The sequence below is a fragment of the Chelonia mydas genome, chromosome 16 (assembly GCF_015237465.2).
Source record: "Chelonia mydas isolate rCheMyd1 chromosome 16, rCheMyd1.pri.v2, whole genome shotgun sequence".
Lineage (NCBI taxonomy): Eukaryota > Metazoa > Chordata > Testudines > Cheloniidae > Chelonia > Chelonia mydas.
The window spans coordinates 16,804,122-16,826,576 of NC_057857.1; the positions used below are offsets into that span (position 1 = coordinate 16,804,122).

A 22,455-nucleotide genomic window follows, 5' to 3' on the forward strand; every position below is an offset into this window, starting at 1 on the left:
TCAGCTACAGTGCTGTTTTCCTATGCAGACAGCTTCCTTGGCTTGGCTTAGGGGCACTATTATCTCCCCATTTGATCTTTTCTTTCTACAGTTGATCTTCAGAGTTCTCAGAGTACCAGGTACCAGCCATGCAATCCTTCAGCATGTGGCACTCCCATTCAATTCAACCGGGATTCTGTACCCAAGAGCTTATTGGGTAATTCCAAGTGGCAAGAGTTTTTGTCAAGGACCCTTGAAACAGCAAAATCTTCCTCTGAGGACCCTGGGAGCTGCCATGTTTTCACCCAGTTTGCCCTACTATAAGATGTAATATTCCACCCGACACCGAGATGTTCAGTGAGTGAGAAGTGCAAGGCAGAACAACCTACAACTACCCCGGGTACATGCTCACACCCCCGTTCCTGACATCCCCGACACCAGATACATGGAGAGAGCGACAAATTGCCTTGTCCTCGCACGCATGTTTTTCACAGAAATGTGACAGTGCTGGTTGTGTGCACTCAGTGGAAATGTAGCTGCATAGGTCCCCTGTGCTTTGTACCGTCAATCCAAAGGGATGCAAAGAGGGCAGGAACTGAAAGCTGCCTCTGGAAAAATTCAGCAAAAACATACTGTGATCAAACTCCCTAGGACAGCGAGGCGGGGTGTTGCCACAGTGCATTTCCCAGTCCTATTGCATGACCTTCACTTCTGGGAGATCACTAGAAAGGTCCAGATGGAAAAGGCAATCCTCAGTCAGGGTCACATCCTCAGCTGGAGTAAACTGACTAAGTCCATGGAATGATGCTGATTTACATCAGCTGAGGATCTGGCCTGTCAGCCTGGTTTCCATCACAAGATTTTGCCAGCACAGCAATGTCAGCTAGGAGTGTGAAAAAAAATAAATACATCACACCCACAATCTGAGACAGCTCTGCCGCCAAAACTCCCTGGTGTAGACACAATTCAGCCAGTGGAAAAGTGTTTCTGTCAGCAGAGCTAATGCTGTTCAGGGCGGTGGTGTAGCTATGCAGACAGAACTCCTCCTATCAGCTTACACTGCATCTCTCCTGGGGGCTCTGCTGACACAGCTATCTGGCTGTAGTGTAGACAAGCATGCACACACTGCTTCTCTGGCGTAGCTATACCAGCCCAGGCTCTGTAGTACAGACAAGCCCTCTGCGTATAAGGTCATGGAAATGGTACTGAAAATTCTTACAGAGATACAGGCCTGGTTCTCCAGGGCCCCGCATTCGGTGCAGTATTTACGCCAGCGTAAGTGGGTATAAAATGCTACCAGAACAGAATGGTTGTGTTCTATACCCATCAATAGCCGCACAAGGCGCTGGTCCAACAGAGGCTCAAACTCACATTCTCTGGGCTTCCTTCCACATGGCCTTGGGCCTCGTGGGGCACTTGGATTCAGAGGGACGTGCCAGCTGACTGACCAGCATGAAGCAGGGACAATTTCTATGCTGATGGTGGGAGGGGAAATAAGAATGGTGGGGAAGGGGAGCTAAGAGGATTTCCCCATTCATCGCTGAGCAATTCCCCTGGACACCATGCCAGGGTTACAAGGTTAATGAGGCCAGGGAGTCAGTCGGGGCTGTTCCATAGGGCATGGGGATTACGCCATGGTCAATGTTTCTGCTGCATTCGTGGTAGTGGGAAATTTCCCTTAGTCGGCAATACCAAGGGGGGAAATGCCCAACCCAGAGAAGGGATTTGGGAGCTGATTAATGCTCCATAATCAATCCTGCCTCTACTACTCTGCACACCAGTAATCTGTCATAACGCTAATAAGTGCAGCCACCTACAGTAATTGAAAAATAGATCTGCTTTTATTAAACTCCTCCATCACCCATCAAACACAGCAGCTCCCCGAGTGGCTTCCCTCCCTTCTTCAGGGGCATGCGTGTCTGTGTTCAGTGCGCCTCAAAGGGAGAGAGGAACAGCACCGGCTGGAGCCAGGTAAAGTGCGGGCAGGGGTTGTGTAGACGTTCTCCCTGCGAGCTAGGCAGACATCCCCCCCACTCCGCCTATAACGCTGCCATTGCACCTCGCTCACAACCTGCAGGGCCCCCCAGCTATTCTAGTCCCAGGCCTCTCCTAGGCCAAGTGCGCCCCACTACGTGGTGGGGTTTATGAGGAGGACAAATGGGCTGTGACCCACCACCTTGTTTTCAGGCAGGACCGAAGTCCAAGCTCTCCTTTTCCGGTGTGCGTGCCACCCCAAGGAGTGTCTGGTCTTCTGCTGAAGCAGCAGGATCATTACAAACAGACACCCGGGATTCTGAGGCAAAGCCATTTGGCGGAGCCATTGTAGACGAGCAAGGTGCCATCCGCCACGCAGCAGCCTCCTAATTCCATTTCGCACCCCGCCTCCCACCCACCCAGGCTGATTGCTCTGCTACCTTCTAATTCCCCTTTATTGCAGCAAAGAAGGACTGCAGGAGAGGTCGCCCTTGCTTGAGAGCCATTCAGAGCAGCAGCCTCCCAACGAAACCCAATAATGCCAATAAGCACCTGCTTGGTTTACAAGTGCCGGGGGGCAAAAGGGAGGGCTAATCCGGTTACACCAATTGATAGATGAAGAGGATGGGGGGAAGAAAAGCCAGGTGGCTAGTATTAAGTAATGCAATCACCCTCCGAACGCTGGCCAATAGAAACAAGATTCCCTTTCAGCTGTCGTGGAAATCGAAGAGACGCTGTCACTGTTGGCAGGCCTCAAACTGAACCTGCAGCGCCTCTTCCCCTTGTAATGCTGATATAAATCGACTGGCTTCCACGGGGCGGGTCGCAGCACTGTCATGCTCCCGGCTCCTCAGCAAGCTGGCCCACCAGCCACATGCAGGATCTGGGGGCTCCCCCTACAGTACCCCACAAACCCATCCCACCACCATCCACGTGGCTTGCACTGAAGAACTGGATGAGGCTGATTCAAGTCTTTGCTGATGGAGCCAGCTTGTGAAGGATAAGCTCAGCGTTCATGGAAAACAGAAGACCAGGCCTGATTCTGGGCTGCGGCCAAGCCAAGCTCAGTGCAGCCAGGAAGGAGGGTAAGGTGGCTGCTCACAAACTCCATGGCTCTTGCACACTGGTGGTGGACAGGTACCAGAACAGCCCTGATATAAACTAGAGCAGCCCCAGGGCTGCTCTGACTCATGCTGCCTGCAGTGCTTCCCCTGGTGGAGCCAACTAGCACCACAGAGTAGCTAGAGGACAGTGAGCTTCCCCTCTTTTCCTGTCCCCCCCCACCGTTCTCCCAGCATTCATCTTGCACTGGGGCCGCCAGGTGAGGTGGCATAGGGCTGTTCTAGCCGCAGGGAAGACTCCCCTTTATGCTGTGGTATTCCCCAGCAGGGAAAGCTGCTGTCTTTGTGACCCTTTATGGCCTCAGACCTGGCATCCAGGGGCTGCCGGAGGGCACAGAATCCAGGCCCCTGTGAAGAGCCATTAGAACATCAGGCCAGCATGACCCCTGGGAATGTCTGCCATGCAGTGGACACAAGCCCCTTGTTGGAAGGTTGCCAGCACACCCCTAGTCTCCCCATTGCCGTGTTGTGTCCCGGCCTGACACGGGCTGAGGCCTGCAGCCCGATGCATTTATGACTTTCACGGGCCTGCAGCCAGCCTGGGGGACTCAGGCCTTGGTCATGCATTTCAGGAAGGGCAGGAAATCCAGCCCTGTTGTCTAGGTGGATGGGTGGAGGTTGACTGAAAGCTGGGCCCAGCAACAAAGCGAGAGCAATGCAGCAAGACACCTAGGGGCAGGTCCACAGCTGGTGTCAATTATTATAGACTTCAAAGGAGTGAGGACCGTTTACACCATTGATGCCAACAGAGCTATGAGAATTTACAGCAGTGAGGATGTGCCCTTTAGAGGCAGAAGTGCCAGCTGCTTAACAGAGCACAGCAACGCTGCACAAGAGTTTGAGACAGGAAGTGAAGGGGAACGCTAAATTGTACGTGAAGCTGCAGGGGGAATTTTAACTAAGCTGAAAGTGCCCATCAGCCCCTAATATTTACCAAGGGAACTTTTATGTCTACGGCAAGAAAGGGATTATTTCTCTGCTTTTAAATGCTTGATGTTTTTACCTTCAAACGCTGGGGTCAGTGAAGAGACCTGGGTCCCAGGGCTGATTTGACTGACGGTCAGATCGCTCTCAATGCCACCATGTTTGTTTAACATGCACGTGTAAACGGTCAGTCCTAGAACCAGGAGGAAAGAGACAAGCACTGGGGATCAAAACCTTCCAAGGGCATTTTCGCAAATGCCATGTTTGAAAAATACAAAAATCTAACCAGGCATTGGAATCCTTCTAATCACTAATCCGTCCCCATGCAGCCCCTGACTGTGTCGCATCATTTAAGCTCACTCAGACCTCCCCCTCCCTACTCTACAGTTGATCTTGATAGGCAGCCCTCTCCATTATTCAGGAGTTAGGCCTCCCATGAGCAGAGACAGCTAATCACATTGAATTGCATGAAGAAGACAAAAGGGGACCAGAAAGGAGACCTCAGCAACTCAACTTTCCCTTGTGGTGCAGGCTGGGATTTGAAGCCATCTCTCTGGAAATGAAAAGGTTAATGAGCTAATTCACAGCCCCTTCAACTACCAAAGAATCAGCCAAACAAGTGTAGGTGCAAGTCTAAAGCAAACCACGAACCCAGGTGGGAAACCACTAGAATCAAGACTTCCAAAGGAAAGCAAGTGCTCTGAAAGTTAGCAAATGGCATTAGCCTTTTAGGTCCAAATTAGAGAGTAAAAAGGAATGCACAAGTTAAGGGTCAGACCCTCAGCTGGTTTAACTCAGCATAGCTCCCCCAAAGTCCACCTAGCCATGCCAATTTATGCCATCTGAGGATCTGGCCCTGAATCCATCAATTGGTCACCTTCAAAGGTGAACTGCATTTGAACAAGGAATTACAGCTGAATGAGGTTGATTTTCCTGTCTCATCAGTGCTGTCTGATTGACTTCAGGGGCCATCCCCAGTTTACACAGGGGCAAGAGAGGACGGATTCAATCCCAAATGCATCATTCTTCCACTCAGATTATTAGCAAACTCCCCACTGACATTAGCCTATTTGTCCACTAGGTGTCACCACTGCTTATTCCACTGCATGCATTTGCCCAGCGGTGAATCTTAACTGGACTCCGAGGGTCAGATTCTAACCTCAACTGCACTTGATTCAGAAATCATGGGGTTTACACCAGTGTAAAGGAGATCCGAATGCAGTCCTGGGAGACGGCAGGGAAAACCTTCACACTCAGCTGCTTTCCAACATTTTCAGTGAAAGAAATAATTTTGAAAACTGACAGTTCAGGTCAAACAACGTATGTCTTGATCAAAGATATAATTTTGCAGGGGGTGTTTTTTGTACCAAGCTCAGCAGAAACATCAATAAAACTGGCATCTTGTAGCTGAAATAACAAGGTTGAAGCAGTACCTGGTGACTTGCTAACATCAGCAGTAAACAGCCAGTCGGCCGCCTTCCTTGCTTCAGGACCAACCAGGTAGAATTTGCCAAAATAAGACATGTCAAAGACAGCCAGCACATTTCTGCAGGTTAAGCATTCATTCTTGATCTAAAAATTAAAGCACACCCAGGTGAAACTAATCCACCCTCTTCTTGCTCCACAAAAGGCGTCATCAAGACAAATGAAAACCATTTATATAACGAGGCGGCAGAAACAAAACAAAAAAAGCGGGCATGTGACTCGTGCCTGAGCTTCTATAGCATTTTTAAATGTTCCTTTAAAAATAGATATTCAAATGGAGCATTCCTGATAACAACACAGTCCCACACACACGCTCGTACCCTGCTTCTTAGATCAATAACTTGTCTTTTGAGTTGGTGTCATCTTGTCAAAGAATTCATCTCCCAATTGCACAGATTTTGATCACGTTCTGAATAGGGGGACCATAGTGTTACAACAATAACACATTACAGATTGAGGGAGGACTCTCCACTTTAAGTACCTGTTTTGTGGAGCTTATAAACTTGCTAGGAAAAAAAAAGTCAAGTCCTTTCCATGCACGTTCTCAACCCAAAAGCAACTCTTTCATTTAGGAAAGTAACAATAAAATTCCAAAAAGAAAAGGAGGACTTGTGGCACCTTAGAGACTAACCAATTTATTTGAGCATGAGCTATCATGTCAAGGTTCCTCCCCCACTCTGAACTCTAGGGTACAGATGTGGGGACCTGCATGAAAAACCTCCTAAGCTTATTTTTACCAGCTTAGGTCAAAACTTCCCCAAGGTACAAAATATTCCACCCTTTTGTCCTTGGATTGGCCGCTACCACCACCAAACAAATACTGGTTACTGGGGAAGAGCTGTTTGGACACGTCTTTCCCCCCAAAATACTTCCCAAAACCTTGCACCCCACTTCCTGGACAAGGTTTGGTAAAAAGCCTCACCAATTTGCCTAGGTGACTACAGACCCAGACCCTTGGATCTTAAGAACGATGAACAATCCTCCCAACACTTGCACCCCCCCCTTTCCAGGGAAATGTTGGATAAAAAGCCTCACCAATTTGCATAGGTGACCACAGACCCAAACCCTTGGATCTGAGAACAATGAAAAAGCATTCAGTTTTCTTACAAAAAGACTTTTAATAGAAATAGAAGTAAATAGAAATAATAAAAAAAAAATCCCCCCTGTAAAATCAGGATGGTAAATACTTTATAGGGTAATTAGATTCAAAACATAGAGAACCCCTCTAGGCAAAAACCTTAAGTTACAAAAAAGATACACAGACAGAAATAGTTATTCTATTCAGCACAATTCTTTTCTCAGCCATTTAAAGAAATCATAATCTAACACGTACCTAGCTAGATTACTTACTAAAAGTTCTAAGGCTTCATTCCTGGTCTATCCCCGGCAAAGACAAAATATAGGGAGCTGTAGCTCACGAAAGCTCATGCTCAAATAAATTGAATCATAGAATCATAGAATCATAGAATATCAGGGTTGGAAGGGACCCCAGAAGGTCATCTAGTCCAACCCCCTGCTCAAAGCAGGACCAAGTCCCAGTTAAATCATCCCAGCCAGGGCTTTGTCAAGCCTGACCTTAAAAACCTGTAAGGAAGGAGATTCTACCACCTCCCTAGGTAACGCATTCCAGTGTTTCACCACCCTCTTAGTGAAAAAGTTTTTCCTAATATCCAATCTAAACCTCCCCCATTGCAACTTGAGACCATTACTCCTCGTTCTGTCATCTGCTACCATTGAGAACAGTCTAGAGCCATCCTCTTTGGAACCCCCTTTCAGGTAGTTGAAAGCAGCTATCAAATCCCCCCTCATTCTTCTCTTCTGCAGACTAAACAATCCCAGCTCCCTCAGCCTCTCCTCATAAGTCATGTGCTCTAGACCCCTAATCATTTTTGTTGCCCTTCGCTGGACTCTTTCCAATTTATCCACATCCTTCTTGTAGTGTGGGGCCCAAAACTGGACACAGTACTCCAGATGAGGCCTCACCAGTGTCGAATAGAGGGGAACGATCACGTCCCTCGATCTGCTCGCTATGCCCCTACTTATACATCCCAAAATGCCATTGGCCTTCTTGGCAACAAGGGCACACTGCTGACTCATATCCAGCTTCTCGTCCACTGTCACCCCTAGGTCCTTTTCCGCAGAACTGCTGCCTAGCCATTCGGTCCCTAGTCTGTAGCGTCTCTAAGGTTAGTCTCTAAGGTGCCACAAGTCCTCCTTTTCTTTTTGCGAATACAGACTAACACGGCTGTTACTCTGAAATAAAATTCCATTTGGCCATTTGTTTATTCTGAGGTTCCAATCATGCAATGAAGGTGTTTTTCATGCTTGGAGGCATTTTTCAGTAAAGATGGGGAAAGCGGGGATAGGATTCAGTTTTTCCAAACCTCACCAGCTGGGTTTTGCAAAACTAACACCAGCAATAATGGTGTGGCTCCCGCTCTCATTTCTCTAACCCCACCCCAGCTTACGTGGTACGTACGTATGGTTTTAAGATCAATGGTTCTGCTCTCCCTCCGCAACGGGTTCTTCTCAAGACTCACCCTCCTGCTGCAGACTCATCTCTCAAAAAGGAAATGCCACGGGTGTGGTTGAAAAACGAGGGCTTAGATATAACCTGGTTGTAAGCGCCTTGAAAGTCATGCACTGGGCACATTGGCCCAAAACAACATTCCGCTCCATTTTCACAATGCACCGAGCTGTAGAAATTCACCCCCTTTGCCCAGCATAACACCCAGCTACTCCTGAATCCAGGGGACTGGAGTGAATTCAAGCCTGAACAATTCTGATGTTTATTAAGCATTTACTACAGCTCTGCAGTTATGCTTGGTCCCTGGCCAAAGTTAGAGTCAGACAGTTAGAGTCCCTCTTCCCAATGCCTTACAGTCCCACAAGACCACAGCAAGCAGCTTAGTTTGTTCCCCACGATAGAATTATAGAGCAGAATGGTCCAGAGAAGGAGCCCATTGACTAGCAGGCATTTTCTACTCACAATGTTGTGATGAGGCGGGAAATCAAAGGTATATTCATCCCCTAGCAGCTGGTTATAGAGGTAGGAGCCGTGGGGTTTTTGATTATAAGCACCATAGTAGTCGTAATCCAAAATCTGACAACAAAGAGGGGAGGAGAAAAGGACAATGGAGGAAATTAATTGACAGTGAAATATTAGGGAAAAGGCTGAGGGGGCGGGACCAGCAGGTGGGTTTGGGTTTGCAAACTATTCTGATGAGATTTCCGCCACGTTCAAACCACACCTGGAAACCAGCCCATTTGCCGTGCTGGATCAGACTGCAGATGCAAGTTCCAATCCGACCAGCAGATTTCAGATGTTCTCTCTTCCCCCACCCCTTCCTGAAATAGGAAAGGGTTCCGATTTGAGGTTCGGGTGTTGGAGCATTTCACGCCCATTGCGTGTGCGCGCACACGCACGCACACCAAACACCTCTCCTCGGGTCCCATCACAGGCCTTTGTATGCCATTTAACTGGTCTCCATGGCTTTGCCCCATGGTTGTAGCATGAGAAACACTGCTGTGCTTACCGGAGCTGTGCCCCGCGGATTAAACCAGCCGGGTCTCTCCCAGCCATGCCTCTCCTGGTACACACAGCCCTGCTGGAGGAGCTCCTATGGACGTGGGGCATAAAAAGCTGTGTGTTAGAAACATCTGGGCATTGAACACCTAATCAAACCGGCCTCCTCCCGCAGGGTCACTTTCCATGCTGTATCCCTTGCTGCATCAGATTGCCCTGGCTGCAGCTGAGCAGGGAATTTGTCAGGAATCAGGCTTTGGCTCCAGCCTTGGTGCGGGTTAGAGCAGCCTAAGGGGTGCTCTCTAACTAGCACCAGCTCAACAATGGGGTCTGTGTGCTGGCTGGGGATTGGTGGAGTACATTGCACTATGGTCACGCCCCCTGCTCACTCCTCTCTTCTCTGACACCTCTCTCCCTGCTCTGCACTGGGGCAGCAGAGAACGGGAGCCAGCTTTCTTAGCTCTACAGATGCTGAGGCCTGGGGGATCTCTAGCAGGGAACTAGGGGGAGGTTTCCATTCACTTTGCACCCTCAGAGCGGCCCGAAAGGAGCAGCACAGGACAGATAGCACCCCCCTCTGATATCAGAGTATACCATGCACAGTGCCATCGCACACCAGCCCCCAAATCTCAACTCTCTGTGGAGCAAGAACTCCAGTAAAGATCTAACATGGGGCCTGATCAGGCTGGGGCAGGCTACAGAGGCATTGCCCTACTCCCAACCCCAGAGAGTCTGTGCCAGGGGTGACACCGAGATCAACCCTGGCATAGGTAATTGGCATGGCAGCCAGGTCAGCAATGCCACATGGCACCCCACCACGCTCTCTCTGTGCTCTGAGACAGGTTGGTCTGAGCAAAGAATTGAGAGCAAGCCTCTGCTGAGTTCTAATTCTGGCAACCTGATTTGATGGGTAACAAGCCTTGGGGACAGGGGAGAAGCGGTAGACGTAGTATATCTTGACTTTAGTAAAGCTTTTGATATGGTCTCGCATGACCTTCTCATAAACAAACTAGGGAAATGCAACCTAGATGGAGCTACTATAAGGTGGGTGCAAAACTGGTTGGAAAACTGTTCCTAGAGAGTAGTTATCAGTGGTTCAGTGTTGTGGTGGAAGGGCATAACAAGTGGGGTCCCGCAGGGATCAGTTCTGGGTCCGGTTCTGTTCAATATCTTTGTGCCATTAACTAAATCATTGATGGAGAGCACGCTTATAAAGTTTGCCGACGATACCAAGCCGGGAGGGGTTGCAAGTGCTTTGGAGGACAGGGTTAAAATTCAGAATGATCTGGACAAACTGGAGAAATGGTCTAAAGTAAATAGGAAGAAATTCAGTAAGAACAAATGCAAAGTATTTCATTTACGAAGGAACAATCAGTTACACACATACTAAATGGGACATGACTGCCTAGGAAGGAGTGCTGCGGAAAGGGATCTGTGGGTCATAGTGGATCACAAGCTAAATATGAGTCAACAGTGTAACGCTGTTGCAAAAAAGCAAACAGCATTCTTGGCTGTATTAACAGGAGTGTTGTAAGCAAGACACAAAAAGTAATTCTTCCGCTCTACTCCGCGCTGATTAGGCCTCAGCTGAAGTATTGTGTCCAGTTCAGGGTGCCATATTTCAGGAAAGATGTGGACAAATTGGAGAAAGTCCAGAGAAGAGCAACAATAATGATGAAAGGTCTAGAAAACATGGCCTATGAGGGAAGATTGAAAAAATTGGGTTTGTTTAGTCTGGAGAAGAGAAGACTGAGAGGACATGATAACAGTTTTCAAATGTGTAAAAAGGTTTACAAGGAGGAGGGAGAAGAATCGTTCTTCTTTACCTCTGAGGACAGGACAAGAAGCAATGGGATTAAACTGCAGCAAGGGAGATTTTGGTTGGACATTAGGAAAAACTTCCTAACGATCAGGGTGGTGAAGCACTGGCATAAATTGCCTAGGGAGGTTGCGGAATCTCCATCATTGGAGATTTTTAAGAGCAAGTATTATCTAGACCATCCCTGAAACTTAGTCCTGCCACCAGTGCAGGGGACTGGACTAGATGACCTCTCGAGGTCCCTTCCAGTTCTGTGATTGTCACATTCCTTCTCTCTGTGGCGCTGGGCAAGTCACGAACCCCTCAGGGTGTCCCTGTTTGAAAAGCAGGAGTGGAAATATTTCTCTGCCACCCAGAAGAGGAGGAGGGGATTTTTTAGCTGACAGCTGGAAAACACTTGGAAAATTAAAAGCACAGTGGAAGTGCTGAGTGTGATCATTATTAGCAGTAGCAAGATTTGTGTTAGCACGGGTGTGATTGTCTGACCTTCCCTGTGGAATTACACAGATATGCAGAACAGCAGCTGGTGAGCCATTGATGTACTAGCCAGCCGATGTCTGGCTTTTCTGGGACCATGGCACTCATCTGCTGCGATGAAGTCAGGCCCCGGTGAGGATGGTCAGACATCTGACCAATCCAGCAGTCTGTTCTACCTGCTTTCCAGACCTGGCATTTCCATGCTGGGAGCTATTTGCCCTTCTCTCTGTGCTGAGGGTTCGAGAAATCAATAGCGTAGGGACACAGAGCTAGAAAACCACAGAGCCCAGGCTGTGGGTTTGGGATGGTGGCTTATCTCAGGGGAGTCTGCATGGCATAACCTGTATTTTCACTGCCCTGTGAAGCACCAGACACACCAGGAAAGCATTTGTGGAAACCACCCCAGGGTGACCCTTCCCAGACATTCCTGGTTTTTATCAGCATTAATTAGATGGGGGCTACTCTGAGAGCAGAAGATGAAAGGAAGAGAAGGAACAAAAGATAGGAGCCTCACAAAACAATTCACTCTGTGCAGGCGACCAGCACAAGGACTTAGGTGGACATTAGCAATGCATTGGTCTGCACAAGGGTGAATTCAAGCCTCTGTAAGCTATGCACCATAAGAATCAAAGGGGCAAGAATAGTGGGCTTCATTGAAAAATGCTTCTAACAAGCTAGTTAATAAACAACAATGATCAGACCTAGATGAAGTTCTATGGCTTCTGTTATGCAGAATATCAGGTCCCTTCTAGCCTTAAAATCTATTAATTAGTGCAGACCGAAATTGGATTATTATAAAAGGGAATGGGATTGTAGGAAGTGGTGTTTGGGACCAACTCCATATAGTCCTTCCTCCAGCAGTAGCCAGTACAGAGTCTTATTTATTTAATTATTGGGCTGTGGGGGAGGACGCGGAGAGGGACTCAGGTGTTTGAGTAGCTGGGGGAATGAAATTTCTTCCAGTCACAGACAATTATGAGTTGGCTTAATGTTCTGAAGGCAAACAATGTGTATTTTAATACAGCTACATCCCATTGTGCTAGGTGCGGTAAAAACACAGAACCAAAAGACAGCTCCTGCCCCCCATGAGTTTGCAATCTAAATACCAGACAAGAGACAACAGAAGGATATAGACAGATGGGCAGGGTATAAGGAACGGAAACAATGAGACAGTATTGGTCAGGATGATAGGCAGTGATCTCTGCACACCAACAGCCTAACTGCAGTCAAGTAATAATATAATAAAATCTTGTAGCAAGGAGTTCCGCAGGCTCCATATGCACTGTGCCAAAGTTTGGGTTATTGGTTGATTGGTAACTGGCTGATGATAAGCACAAGGGCCAGATTTTCCCCAACATAAATTTCTAAAGTAGTAAAAATAATATTCTGATTTAATATTTATATGCCCCCTTTTTCATTTCTTCCCTGTTCCCCCCTCCAAAACAGTCTCTACTCACAGTAATAAAGTGAACCATCAGGATATTTTTGTTTTGTGTTTATGTTAAAAAAGAATATTTATTGTTGAATATTTTAGAAATTATCCACATCTATTTATAAAACACACCCATGTTTTGGTGCTTAATGTATAAATACCAAATTGTCACTCAAATGGGCACCATGTATTAGACATGCTATTAAAACAAAATTGCATTCTCAGTGACAGAAACCAGCTAAGCTGTTGACAGCAGAGTGGGGTGTGCGTGTGAAGGAACTTCTGTATCGCTGCTCAAGGCTCTGCGCTACAGTGGGGGTAAATGGAGGGATCGGAATTAACAACCAGCTGAAACTGGCTCAGGAAACTTGGTTTCCAATTCTGACCTTGTTCACACTGGTGCAAAGGTAAATGGAGTCACTTCAGATTTACAGCAGTGTAAATGAGACCAGAACCTGGTACCCTGGCTGCAAGCATGTGGTTTTGGTGGTGCTGAGCCATGGTAATCGTGGGTGTTGCGTGTGCAAAGCACCTTTGAAAAATCAGGCCTCTTTTTTAAGACCCCAAATTTGAAAATTTTGGCTTGAAGGGATTGGTTCAAGATGACGTAGGAGGTCAGCAGCAAAGGCAGGAAGAGAAGCCAGTGGTCTGGACTATAACCACTCAGAGAGCTCGCCCCTCCAGAAAACCAAAGAGCAGTAGGCATCAGAGAGCAACCAGCTGCCAAGAGCACCTGCAAAACCTTTTCCAATGAGGCAGGGACCTGGTGCAATCCCAGGAAAGCGCTCACTGTTTAAAGGTCCGTCTCCACATTTCTAAGGTCCTGTGTCCCTTCTTCTCAGTCCCCCTCAAGTCTGCCCGGTAAGTGTCTCTGGGAACAGTCCGGCACCAGCCCAGTACCAGGCTTGGGACCGAGCAGAGAGACAGAGTCAGTGACAGCTTTTGAGCTTCCCTTTTAGAAACCCTCCTTCCTGAGGTTTCCTGCCACAGAACAGTTTCGCTCTGGCCACGCCAGCCCGACCTTCCTGAGGGATTTGGAGTCAGGCAGTGACAGCTGGGCAACAGAGGCCTGGAAACTGGCAGGCAGTAGTTGGCTATTAATACAGCGCCATCTGCTTGAAAGTGCCGGCCGCCCACACTGCCATCTCCACGCGTCACTCAGCCGGGCTGGCGAGACAGCCAGGGAGATCAAGGGCTGGTTTTTAAAGAGACCCACCATCATGCAGGAGACCCCAGGGTCCAGTTCGCCACTGGTGTATTTGGGCACAGTGCCCTTGATTTCCAGGGAGCGGTGCCCGGTCACACCAGCAATGGGTCAGGTCCCTGGTTCGTCCCTGCCTCCAGTCTGTCACTTTCTGAGCCAGGAGGCTGCCGCAAGGGTAGCCTTTTGCATTGTGCAGTGGTTCTCCTTGCGACCAAATAAGCAGCTGCTTTTCTGGGTGCTGAAGGGCAGGCCTGGCCATTGCCCCCTCGAAGTTTGGTGAGTGGGCTGCGGCATGTACTCATGGACAAGCCTTGCTTAGATTTGACATTGCTACCAGAGGCAGCTGGGTGCCTTGCTCCCCCATGCCCTCAAGCCAGCATTTCCCAGGGGGGGTTGAACACTGACCTCGTGCAGGGGGTCCCTCCTCATGTTGCGCCCAGCCAGCGGCTCGTCGTAGGGGAAGACGACCGAATAGTTCTTGGCGTACGACTCGTGGCTTCGCTCCCGGATCCAGCGGTTGTTGGCGGTGAGAGAGCGGTGAAACCTCCTGAAAGGCAAAGAGAAGGCGACCTTCAGAAGCAAAGCTCCCAGCCCGTGCTCTGAGGGCCTTGCGACCTTACAGCAAAGGGAGGAAGCCATTGTTACTTGGATTATAGGAGCCCCTGGAGTCTGCAGCTGAACTCACAGCCACCTTGTGCTAGGTGCTGTACGTACACATAGTGAAAGAGCCTGCCGTCTAAACAGACAAGGCAGGCCCCTGAAAATACCAGCTGTGCTGGCACCTCCCTGGCCGGGGCAGAGCTGACACCAGGGCTCTGTGCTGGCCCTGCTCCCAGCCCCCTGGAGTAGGGTGTCCGGGGCAGGCCGGGCAGAGGGAATGTGAGGGAAGGGATCAGGAGGGTGTGGGTGCAGAGCAGATTGCACCACAACTATTCTCCACTTCCCAGGGCCTGCATAGCTGATTGCCAGGCGGAGAGCTCGGGGTACCACGCAAGCTGCTCACACACAGCTCTGCCACTCCCCTCAGCCTGCGGCGACATGTCGCATGCTAGCCCAGTGCTCACACAGCTCTAGTTCGGCCTGAAAGCTCCCTGCTTTTCCGTCCGCTCCCCCGCCCCACACGCACACACGTCCTCAGCTCTGCCATTGCCCCTCGACTCTGCCTCATAGCACCCCTGTTATTTCAGTCCTGGCCTTCCCACAGTGCCCCCTCCTACTCCAGTCCGGCTCTCACCCCCCAGCTCTGCCAATGTACGGCGCCTGGCCTGTGCCTCCCAGGCCCCCGCTGCACCCATCCTGAAGCCCTTTCTACAGAGCTGCCAACTGATTACAAGTATGCCTGACTGTGTGTTTCTGGGAGGAAGGGGGGAGCGGGAGGGGCTGTAGAATCATATAGGAAGTGCTAGAGAGAGGCCAAACAACCCGTTTTCTCATGATGAGCTCGGACTAGTTATCTCAAGTCTCCTGAGGCGAGGGCCTAGGGCACTAATCCCCTACTTCTGGTCACAGGTCGCCAGGCACTTGGCCCCCTGGGCTCTCTACCTAACCAAGCCCTTTCCTCTCACTCAGCATTGTCAGAAGGGACCGAGAAGCGGGAAGGAGACAGTGAGGGAGCCTTGTTTGGGGCAAGGAAGGCCGAAAGGTTAAGAGCAGGAAGGGATTTTTTTTAAGCTGTTCCTGTCCCTTTATGGGGTGACTGCACTGCAGAAAGGAAAACATCCCCATGCCTTGAACATCCCCCAAAGAACTGTGGGATCAGATGCTCACCTGGGGCCATGGGGCAGCTACCCCTGAGCCTATAACCCAGCCTGGTCCATCTGCACAGCATGAAGGAGCCATCTTCTTTCACTCTCTACCCACGCGGTGGGCTGTCTGTTCTTCTCCCGCAACAAGAAAACAAAAAATCTACCCAAATCCAGATGTGGAGGCAGCTGTTGTGGTTTAATCAAGCCTCTTAGCAGGAAACATGCTAAGCACCAAGTTATAGATGCTATTCTTTGCACACAAGGAGCCCTGCTGGTGTCCAGACCCTGGGAAGACGATGGAGGAAGAGTGCCTCTGACCGTCAGATGTTGGGACTGGGCGAAAGGGGATGAATCACTTGATGATTGCCCTGTTCCATTCATTCCCTTTGAAGCATTTGGCATTGGCCACTGTCAGAAGCCAGGCTACTTGGGTAGTCGGACCACTGATCTGACCCAGGATGGCCGTTCTTATGCTAGGAAAAGGGATGAGTGTGCTCTTGAATTAGGTTGGGGCACACAATGGAGGAGGCATAGGGCCAATAGAAAGCAACGCTGACACCTCATTCTGACCCTGACAAGAAAATTTAAACTAACTCTCTCCCTCCCTGTGTAAATCCAGGACATAGATTCACTGACTTTAAGGCTAGAAGGGACCATTACAATCTTCTCCACTGACACCCTGCATAACACAGGCCAGAGACTCTTGCCTAGTAATTTCTGCATCAAAAGGGCCTTTCCCATGCAGGATGGAGGGGAAAACCTAACTTCTGTGTTCTCCTCATGCAGGCGTTTCATGCCAGACAGACAAATAGGAGCGACGAGAACACTTTGCACTTAGGTAGTGCTGTGCAAAGATGGCTAAGCATGGGGAGATAGGCATGGAGGTTAACCAACATGCCCAAAGTCACGTAGTGAGTTAGCTGCAAAGCTAGGAATAGAATTCAGGCCTCCTAATTCACAAACCTTTGCTATGGCCCCCCAGATAACACTGCTTCCCAGGGAAAGATAAAGCCATGAAGCCTCTGCTTTGCACACAGCTATCTATCTTGAGTTGAAACAGCCAGTCAGCCCTGGGGCTTGGCTTTGATAATTCTGATCATCTAGCAGCAGTTCCTTTGAGGAACCCTGATCTGTGTGGGCACCTTGGTCCACGTGGCAAGAAGGTTCATGAACCAGACTGTCACGCGTGGTGTTCTGAGCTGGCAGCCACTGTAGGTGCATGTGGTTCAATGGCATATTTATTGGTTAGCAGGAGACCCCACCTAGTTTCCTAGCTTCCATGACTGGAGCAGCGTCGATGCTGAACTCTGCCGGGCCCAGCAGCAGAAGCAAGTTTTTTTCAGAAACTCTTCTGATAAGAGCGGCTACCTGTGAGACCGTGAGCGCCTTCTCAGCCAGATGAGTGCGGAAGAATCATAGAATATCAGGGTTGGAAGGGACCTCAGGAGGTCATCTAGTCCAACCCCCTGCTCAAAGCAGGACCAATCTCTAACTAAATCAGGGGCAGGATATCCCAATGGGTGCTGATAGGGCAGGGGAGGGGAACTGAGGCAGCAATAAAGTGAATGGACTAATCCAAATGTATTGTGATCTTAAAAATAATACTTAACCTCCCCACCCCCAACACACACAAAAGATCCTAAAGGAGAACAAGCAATGTAGGAAAAGCAAAAGAAAGCCATCCGGTGTTTGGGGAGTGGAATGCAAAGGGCAAAGAGATCTCTGCCCGGCTTTCTGAGCTCATAAAGGCCCCAGTGCAGGAAAGGAATCCAATCGCCTTGATTTCAGTGGGACTAAAGCACATGCGAATGTGCTGTCCTGATTTGGGGCCTCGATTGTCAGTATCAGATCTTTAAAGCACAGCTCCCAGCCCCTGAACAGTTCAAGGGTCTGGGCTCCAGTTCCAAACCCTGGGAAATGTTTGGGGTTTTTTTCCCCCACAACCCCATTGCTTTTCCTTGGTGTAACGTTTGGTTTTTAGTTATTGCTGCTCAGGAGCTAAGGGGGTGTCAGAATCCTGAAAATTCACATCTCGTGTTATCATCAGAGATCATCTCAAGCTGCAAAAGTGAAGCCCAGGCCCTGAACTCCCACAAGCATGGGGGAGTGGTTTTGGGGGGAGGGAGGTTTGCACCTGAGTCCTTTATATAAAGAGTCATTTTGAAAAATGCTGGTCCAAGTTCAGATTTCAAACCTCCCTACTGCTTCAGGGTGTTCGGATCCACCCCGCTTTCTAATTATCAGCCTGGAGAATAACTAACCACATTGGGTGCTCCATTGCGGGCTAGGGCACACACAAATGAACGGGAGTGGGGGCACAAGCAGAAAGACTCTTCCTTGGTGCACGAAGGGGCAGACTGGAGTAGCAGTGGGCGCGATCTGACTCTTACAGAGGATACTTCCACACTGGCCTTTCCTCATGGGATTTGCACAGGATGAGGGCCCAGATCCTCAAAGGTGTTTAGGCACCTAACTCCCTTTGATTTCAATCGGAGTTAGGAGCCTAAATACTTTTGTAGAACTGGGCTGAAGAGCCTGGCTCCTAGCATGAACTAAGAAGGCCCAGTTTATCCAGTGGAATGGGGTGATTTTGGAAAGAGAGCTCCAGCATTTTCCTTCTCCCTCCTGTATGCTGCACCGTGAAGCCATTTTACCCTGGGGAAATGGCATTTGCTCTGGAAATGCAAAAGAACCTTCCCCCAAAAAAGAGAGATGGACTCTAAAAGAGACACCTCAGCTGTGTCCTCGCATTTCTCAGCAGGCTAACGAGTCCTGAGCAGACAGCCCACGTGGGTGTAAATCTGAAAGAGGCTCATCAATGAGGCTCAGACTTCTTGCCATGTCAGTGTCACTAGGCAATTAAAGACATTCAGATTATTAAAAGGGGGTAATACCCCCTCTTTAAAAAAAACTACCCAACCCAACAGCAGCAGCCTTATTTGATTACATATCCCATGTGATGCACCCAAGCACTGGTTCTGATTTCTGATGTAACTCTTCATTCCAGACGGAAGGGTCAAGTATGAACAGGACCCTGATCCGAAGATAATCTGGGAAACTTGATGTGATTGTACCTACTCACCAGCAGGACTTGACTGCATGCTCTGATTTGGGGGGATATATACTCTCTCTAGCAATCTGAACAACTCCTTCGCACATGGGCTGGCCACTGAAATATCACTGCTGTAAAGAAAAATGGGAAACCCACAAACTTGGGGGCTCTTGTTTAAAGAAAATCGTCGAAAAGCTGCGAGGCCAGTGCTTACGGCACTGGATTCTCTCTGTGCCCTTCAGAGCAGGCTGGCCCACATCCTGAACTGGTGTAAACCAAGGTAGCGCCACTCGATTCAAGGCCCATTTACATCAGCTGAGGATTCGACTCAGGTCTGAAAACCTCCTGAGCTTCATCAGCCTCCTCTTTGCACCTTGTGTGGTCATCCACCCCTGCACAGGGTGGGCCTGACTCTTCACCACCCTGCATGTTGTGCTGCCATTTGCACCAGGGCCAAAGGAGCACAAGGTGCCACCACCCCCAGAGTGGCAACATTTCACACTCCCTTTGCACAGGTGCAGAGTGACTGGACTGGATGCCTGGCAGTAATAAATTCAGTCTCCCCCCCCCCAACCTGGGTACAAATGTATTCACCACGCACGCCTGTCCCTGCAGCTGCCACAATGCACTATTCGGGTATCACCTCAGCTCAGAGCCAAGCTACCTCCTTCAAGAGACTGGGCCAATCTGAACACTTCCAAGCCATTCCCTGACACAGTTCCGCTGTCTTTCCTTCCATTTCGCCCTCATTATCATCAACTGTCAGACGCCATCAAAGGCCGAAGGCAGTGCCCGCCCAGAGCACCGCAAGCCGGGTATCAGCCTCAAACCAGCATCAAGAATGGGCTGTCGTTTCTGAGGGAGGATGCCTGGAACTAGTGACATGAAGCAGGAGCAGAGAGGGGGAAAATACAACTAACCCTGGAAGACACTTTCTCGCTCTCCCTGATTACAAGGAAGACCCACCTCCACCACATCGCGCAGCCGGAACCATGCAGGATAAGTGAACGCGCATCAGCGCTCAGAGAAACCGGGGCGTAATGCGCTCTGACTAACGCATCCGTGTCCGAGAGGCCTTGATGCTTCAGTGACGCGCTTGTAAAATGTGTGGTGTGTGCCTCTAATAGCTGGTCTTTTAAGGGCTCAGCTCCTCCTAGTCCTGTCAGCTAAAGGAATTCCTGCTTTAGCTGAAGTCTGTGCTCAGACACTGAAGGTCATAGGTTCTGACCCTACTCATGCAATAGGTTAAGTATGGTTTGTTTCAATCTTTTTTTTATAGCCATATTTAACTCCATTACACTGGTCTAAATCCATAGCAGCGTTTAATATACCGTGCTTTGGATCCAGAGGTCTCAAAAGCACTCTACAAAAAATGGTAAATATCAGTATCTTAATTTGTCCAGAGGAGAAACTGAGGCACAGAGAGGGGACATGATTTGGCCTGAATTCACTCAGCAGGGCAGTGACAGAGCTGGGAATAGGACCCAGGTCTCCTAAGTCCCAATCCAGTGCACCATCTACTAGGACACACTGCTTCCCATAGCAACACTGCGTTCATTAGATTAGCTGTGGATCTCTACTGGAGAAACCGAGATCCTGAATTTGGTTCTTTGCGTCTTTGCCTCCCTTGAAGGTCTCTGCAGATTAAAAGGTGAGATGGAGCCTAAGAATTCTCATCTGTTCTTTATCCAAGCAAATGTAAGAAATAGAGTATGTGAGACAATGGACCACAGCAGAACCGACTCACACCATATGCGACCAAGCTGTACTGTTCCCTGATCTCACTTCTGGGCTGGATGCTTTTTATGCTGCATGGACCAAATTCTGCAGCCTTGATTTAAACAGATGTATACCAGTGTCACTGGGGGCAGCATATGGTCTCATGGGGGCAGGATATTTCAGGCTAAATTCTGCTCAGCCTTCAGCAAGTCAAGCTGGCCTGCAAGTGCCCCTCTCTGGTGCAACACTGCCTGAAAAAGGAAAGAGCCATGAATATTCTTTACATTTTTCATCCAGTTCCCTCCAGACTGAAATAGACATAAAACCCAAAGCATCTAAAATTTGTTGGACATAATTTTCATCTGTCAAACAGAAAAGCTCCTTGAAGGAATGTGCTACTTCAGCACATGCTCATATCATTAATTTATTATTAATTATTGTTATTATTATTAACAGAGACCTATAATTCACCGACAATAACCTCCTCCTCTCTTACCGATGGCACCTTTCCCATCCATTGACTTTGGCAAGCAGGGGAGCGTGTCATGCAAAATTGCAGTGGCTCCCATCCAGCCTAAAGCCCTCAGGTCTGGAGAAGGGGGAGCCAGACATCAGGCAACAGGCAAGACAGAATATCATTTATAGGGCCTTTTCAAACAATACTTTCAGCTCCCCTCCCCCACCCCCACCCCCATTTTCTCCATGGACAGGAGATGGGGGGCGCTCAGAAAACAGCTGATCAGACCACAACATCAACAGAAAAAAGGCTTTGGGGTCTTTTTAAAGAAGAGGTTTGAACTTCTCTTTCCCCCCACCCCCCATCTTGCCACTAATACAACTTTTTAACAGACTAATGGGGGATCCGTATCTCCCCAACACTCAGCTGAGGTTAATGCCGGGGTTTGCAGAGATTGTCATCCTGCTACAAGTCCTCTGGTATGGCGAGAGGGGTGGGGAAGGAGATTGCTAACATGTACAGCCCTTTCATGTGACTTTTGAGAGTTAAAATTCTTCCGCTCTACTTAGCGCTGATTAGGCCTCAGCTGGAGTATTGTGTCCAGTTCTGGGCGCCACATTTCAGGAAGGATGTGGACAAATTGGAGAGAATCCAGAGAAGAGCAACAAAAATGATGAAAGGTCTAGAAAACACGACCTATGAGAGAAGATTGAAAAAATGATGTTTGTTTAGTCTGGAGAAGAGAAGACTGAGAGGGGACATGAGAACAGTTTTCAAGCCCATAAAAGGTTGTTACAAGGAGGAGGGAGAAGAAATTGTTCTTCTTAACCTCTGAGGACAGGACAAGAAGCAATGGGATTAAATTGCAGCAAGTTTAGCAGTTTAGGTTGGACATTAGGATAAGCTTCCTAACTGTCAGAGTGGTTAAGCACTGGCATAAATTGCTTAGGGAGGTAGTGGAATCCCCATCACTGGAGACTTTTAAGAGCACGTTAGACAAACACCTGTCAGGGATGGCCTAGATAATACTCAGTCCTGCCATGAGTGCAGGGGACTGGACTAGATGACCTCTCGATGTCCCTTCCAGTCCTATGATTACTGCTGGGGAACACCCCGGAGCTGAATTCCCCTGGATTTTAGGACAGCTGGGATCTGGATCAAATACTTTGCATCTGGCCTCTTGTCCTGCTGTGTAATGGACTAAACATCTTTGTATTTGGGGAAGTTCAGGTCTGGTTTTGTAGCTCATACTCATCACTACCCTCCACTTATCACCTGCATTAATCAGCGGTTAGACTCAGCACAGACACTTAGGCATGGGAGCCCCAGGGGCCATGCAGACCCGTAGACTGGAAAGGAAACCCACTGGCAAAGAGCCTTTCGGATAATAATCATGGGCATGAGGCAGGTCAGCTCTCTGGGACTTGGTCTTGCTTGGAGAACTGGGATTGGGGCCTCAAAAGCCACAGTTGTCTGGTATATCAGCATGCACCACTTCACGTATCATGGCTCACCCACCAGCCATCTTCCTGGAGCCTCAG

The 22,455-nt window shown here is 48.9% G+C and overlaps 1 protein-coding gene across 1 annotated transcript in view; it reads right to left on the reverse strand.

Moving 5' to 3' along the window:
* SARDH (sarcosine dehydrogenase) overlaps positions 1–22,455 on the reverse strand; it is a 110,681-nt gene that overhangs the window by 58,708 nt on the left and 29,518 nt on the right. Inside the window, exons 11-15 of the mRNA XM_037879945.2 lie at positions 14,347–14,488; positions 9,020–9,103; positions 8,473–8,586; positions 5,432–5,570; positions 4,078–4,191 (exon numbers count right to left, since the gene is read on the reverse strand). Coding sequence (XP_037735873.1) covers positions 4,078–4,191; positions 5,432–5,570; positions 8,473–8,586; positions 9,020–9,103; positions 14,347–14,488 — 593 coding nt within the window. The remainder of the gene's footprint in view (positions 1–4,077; positions 4,192–5,431; positions 5,571–8,472; positions 8,587–9,019; positions 9,104–14,346; positions 14,489–22,455) is intronic.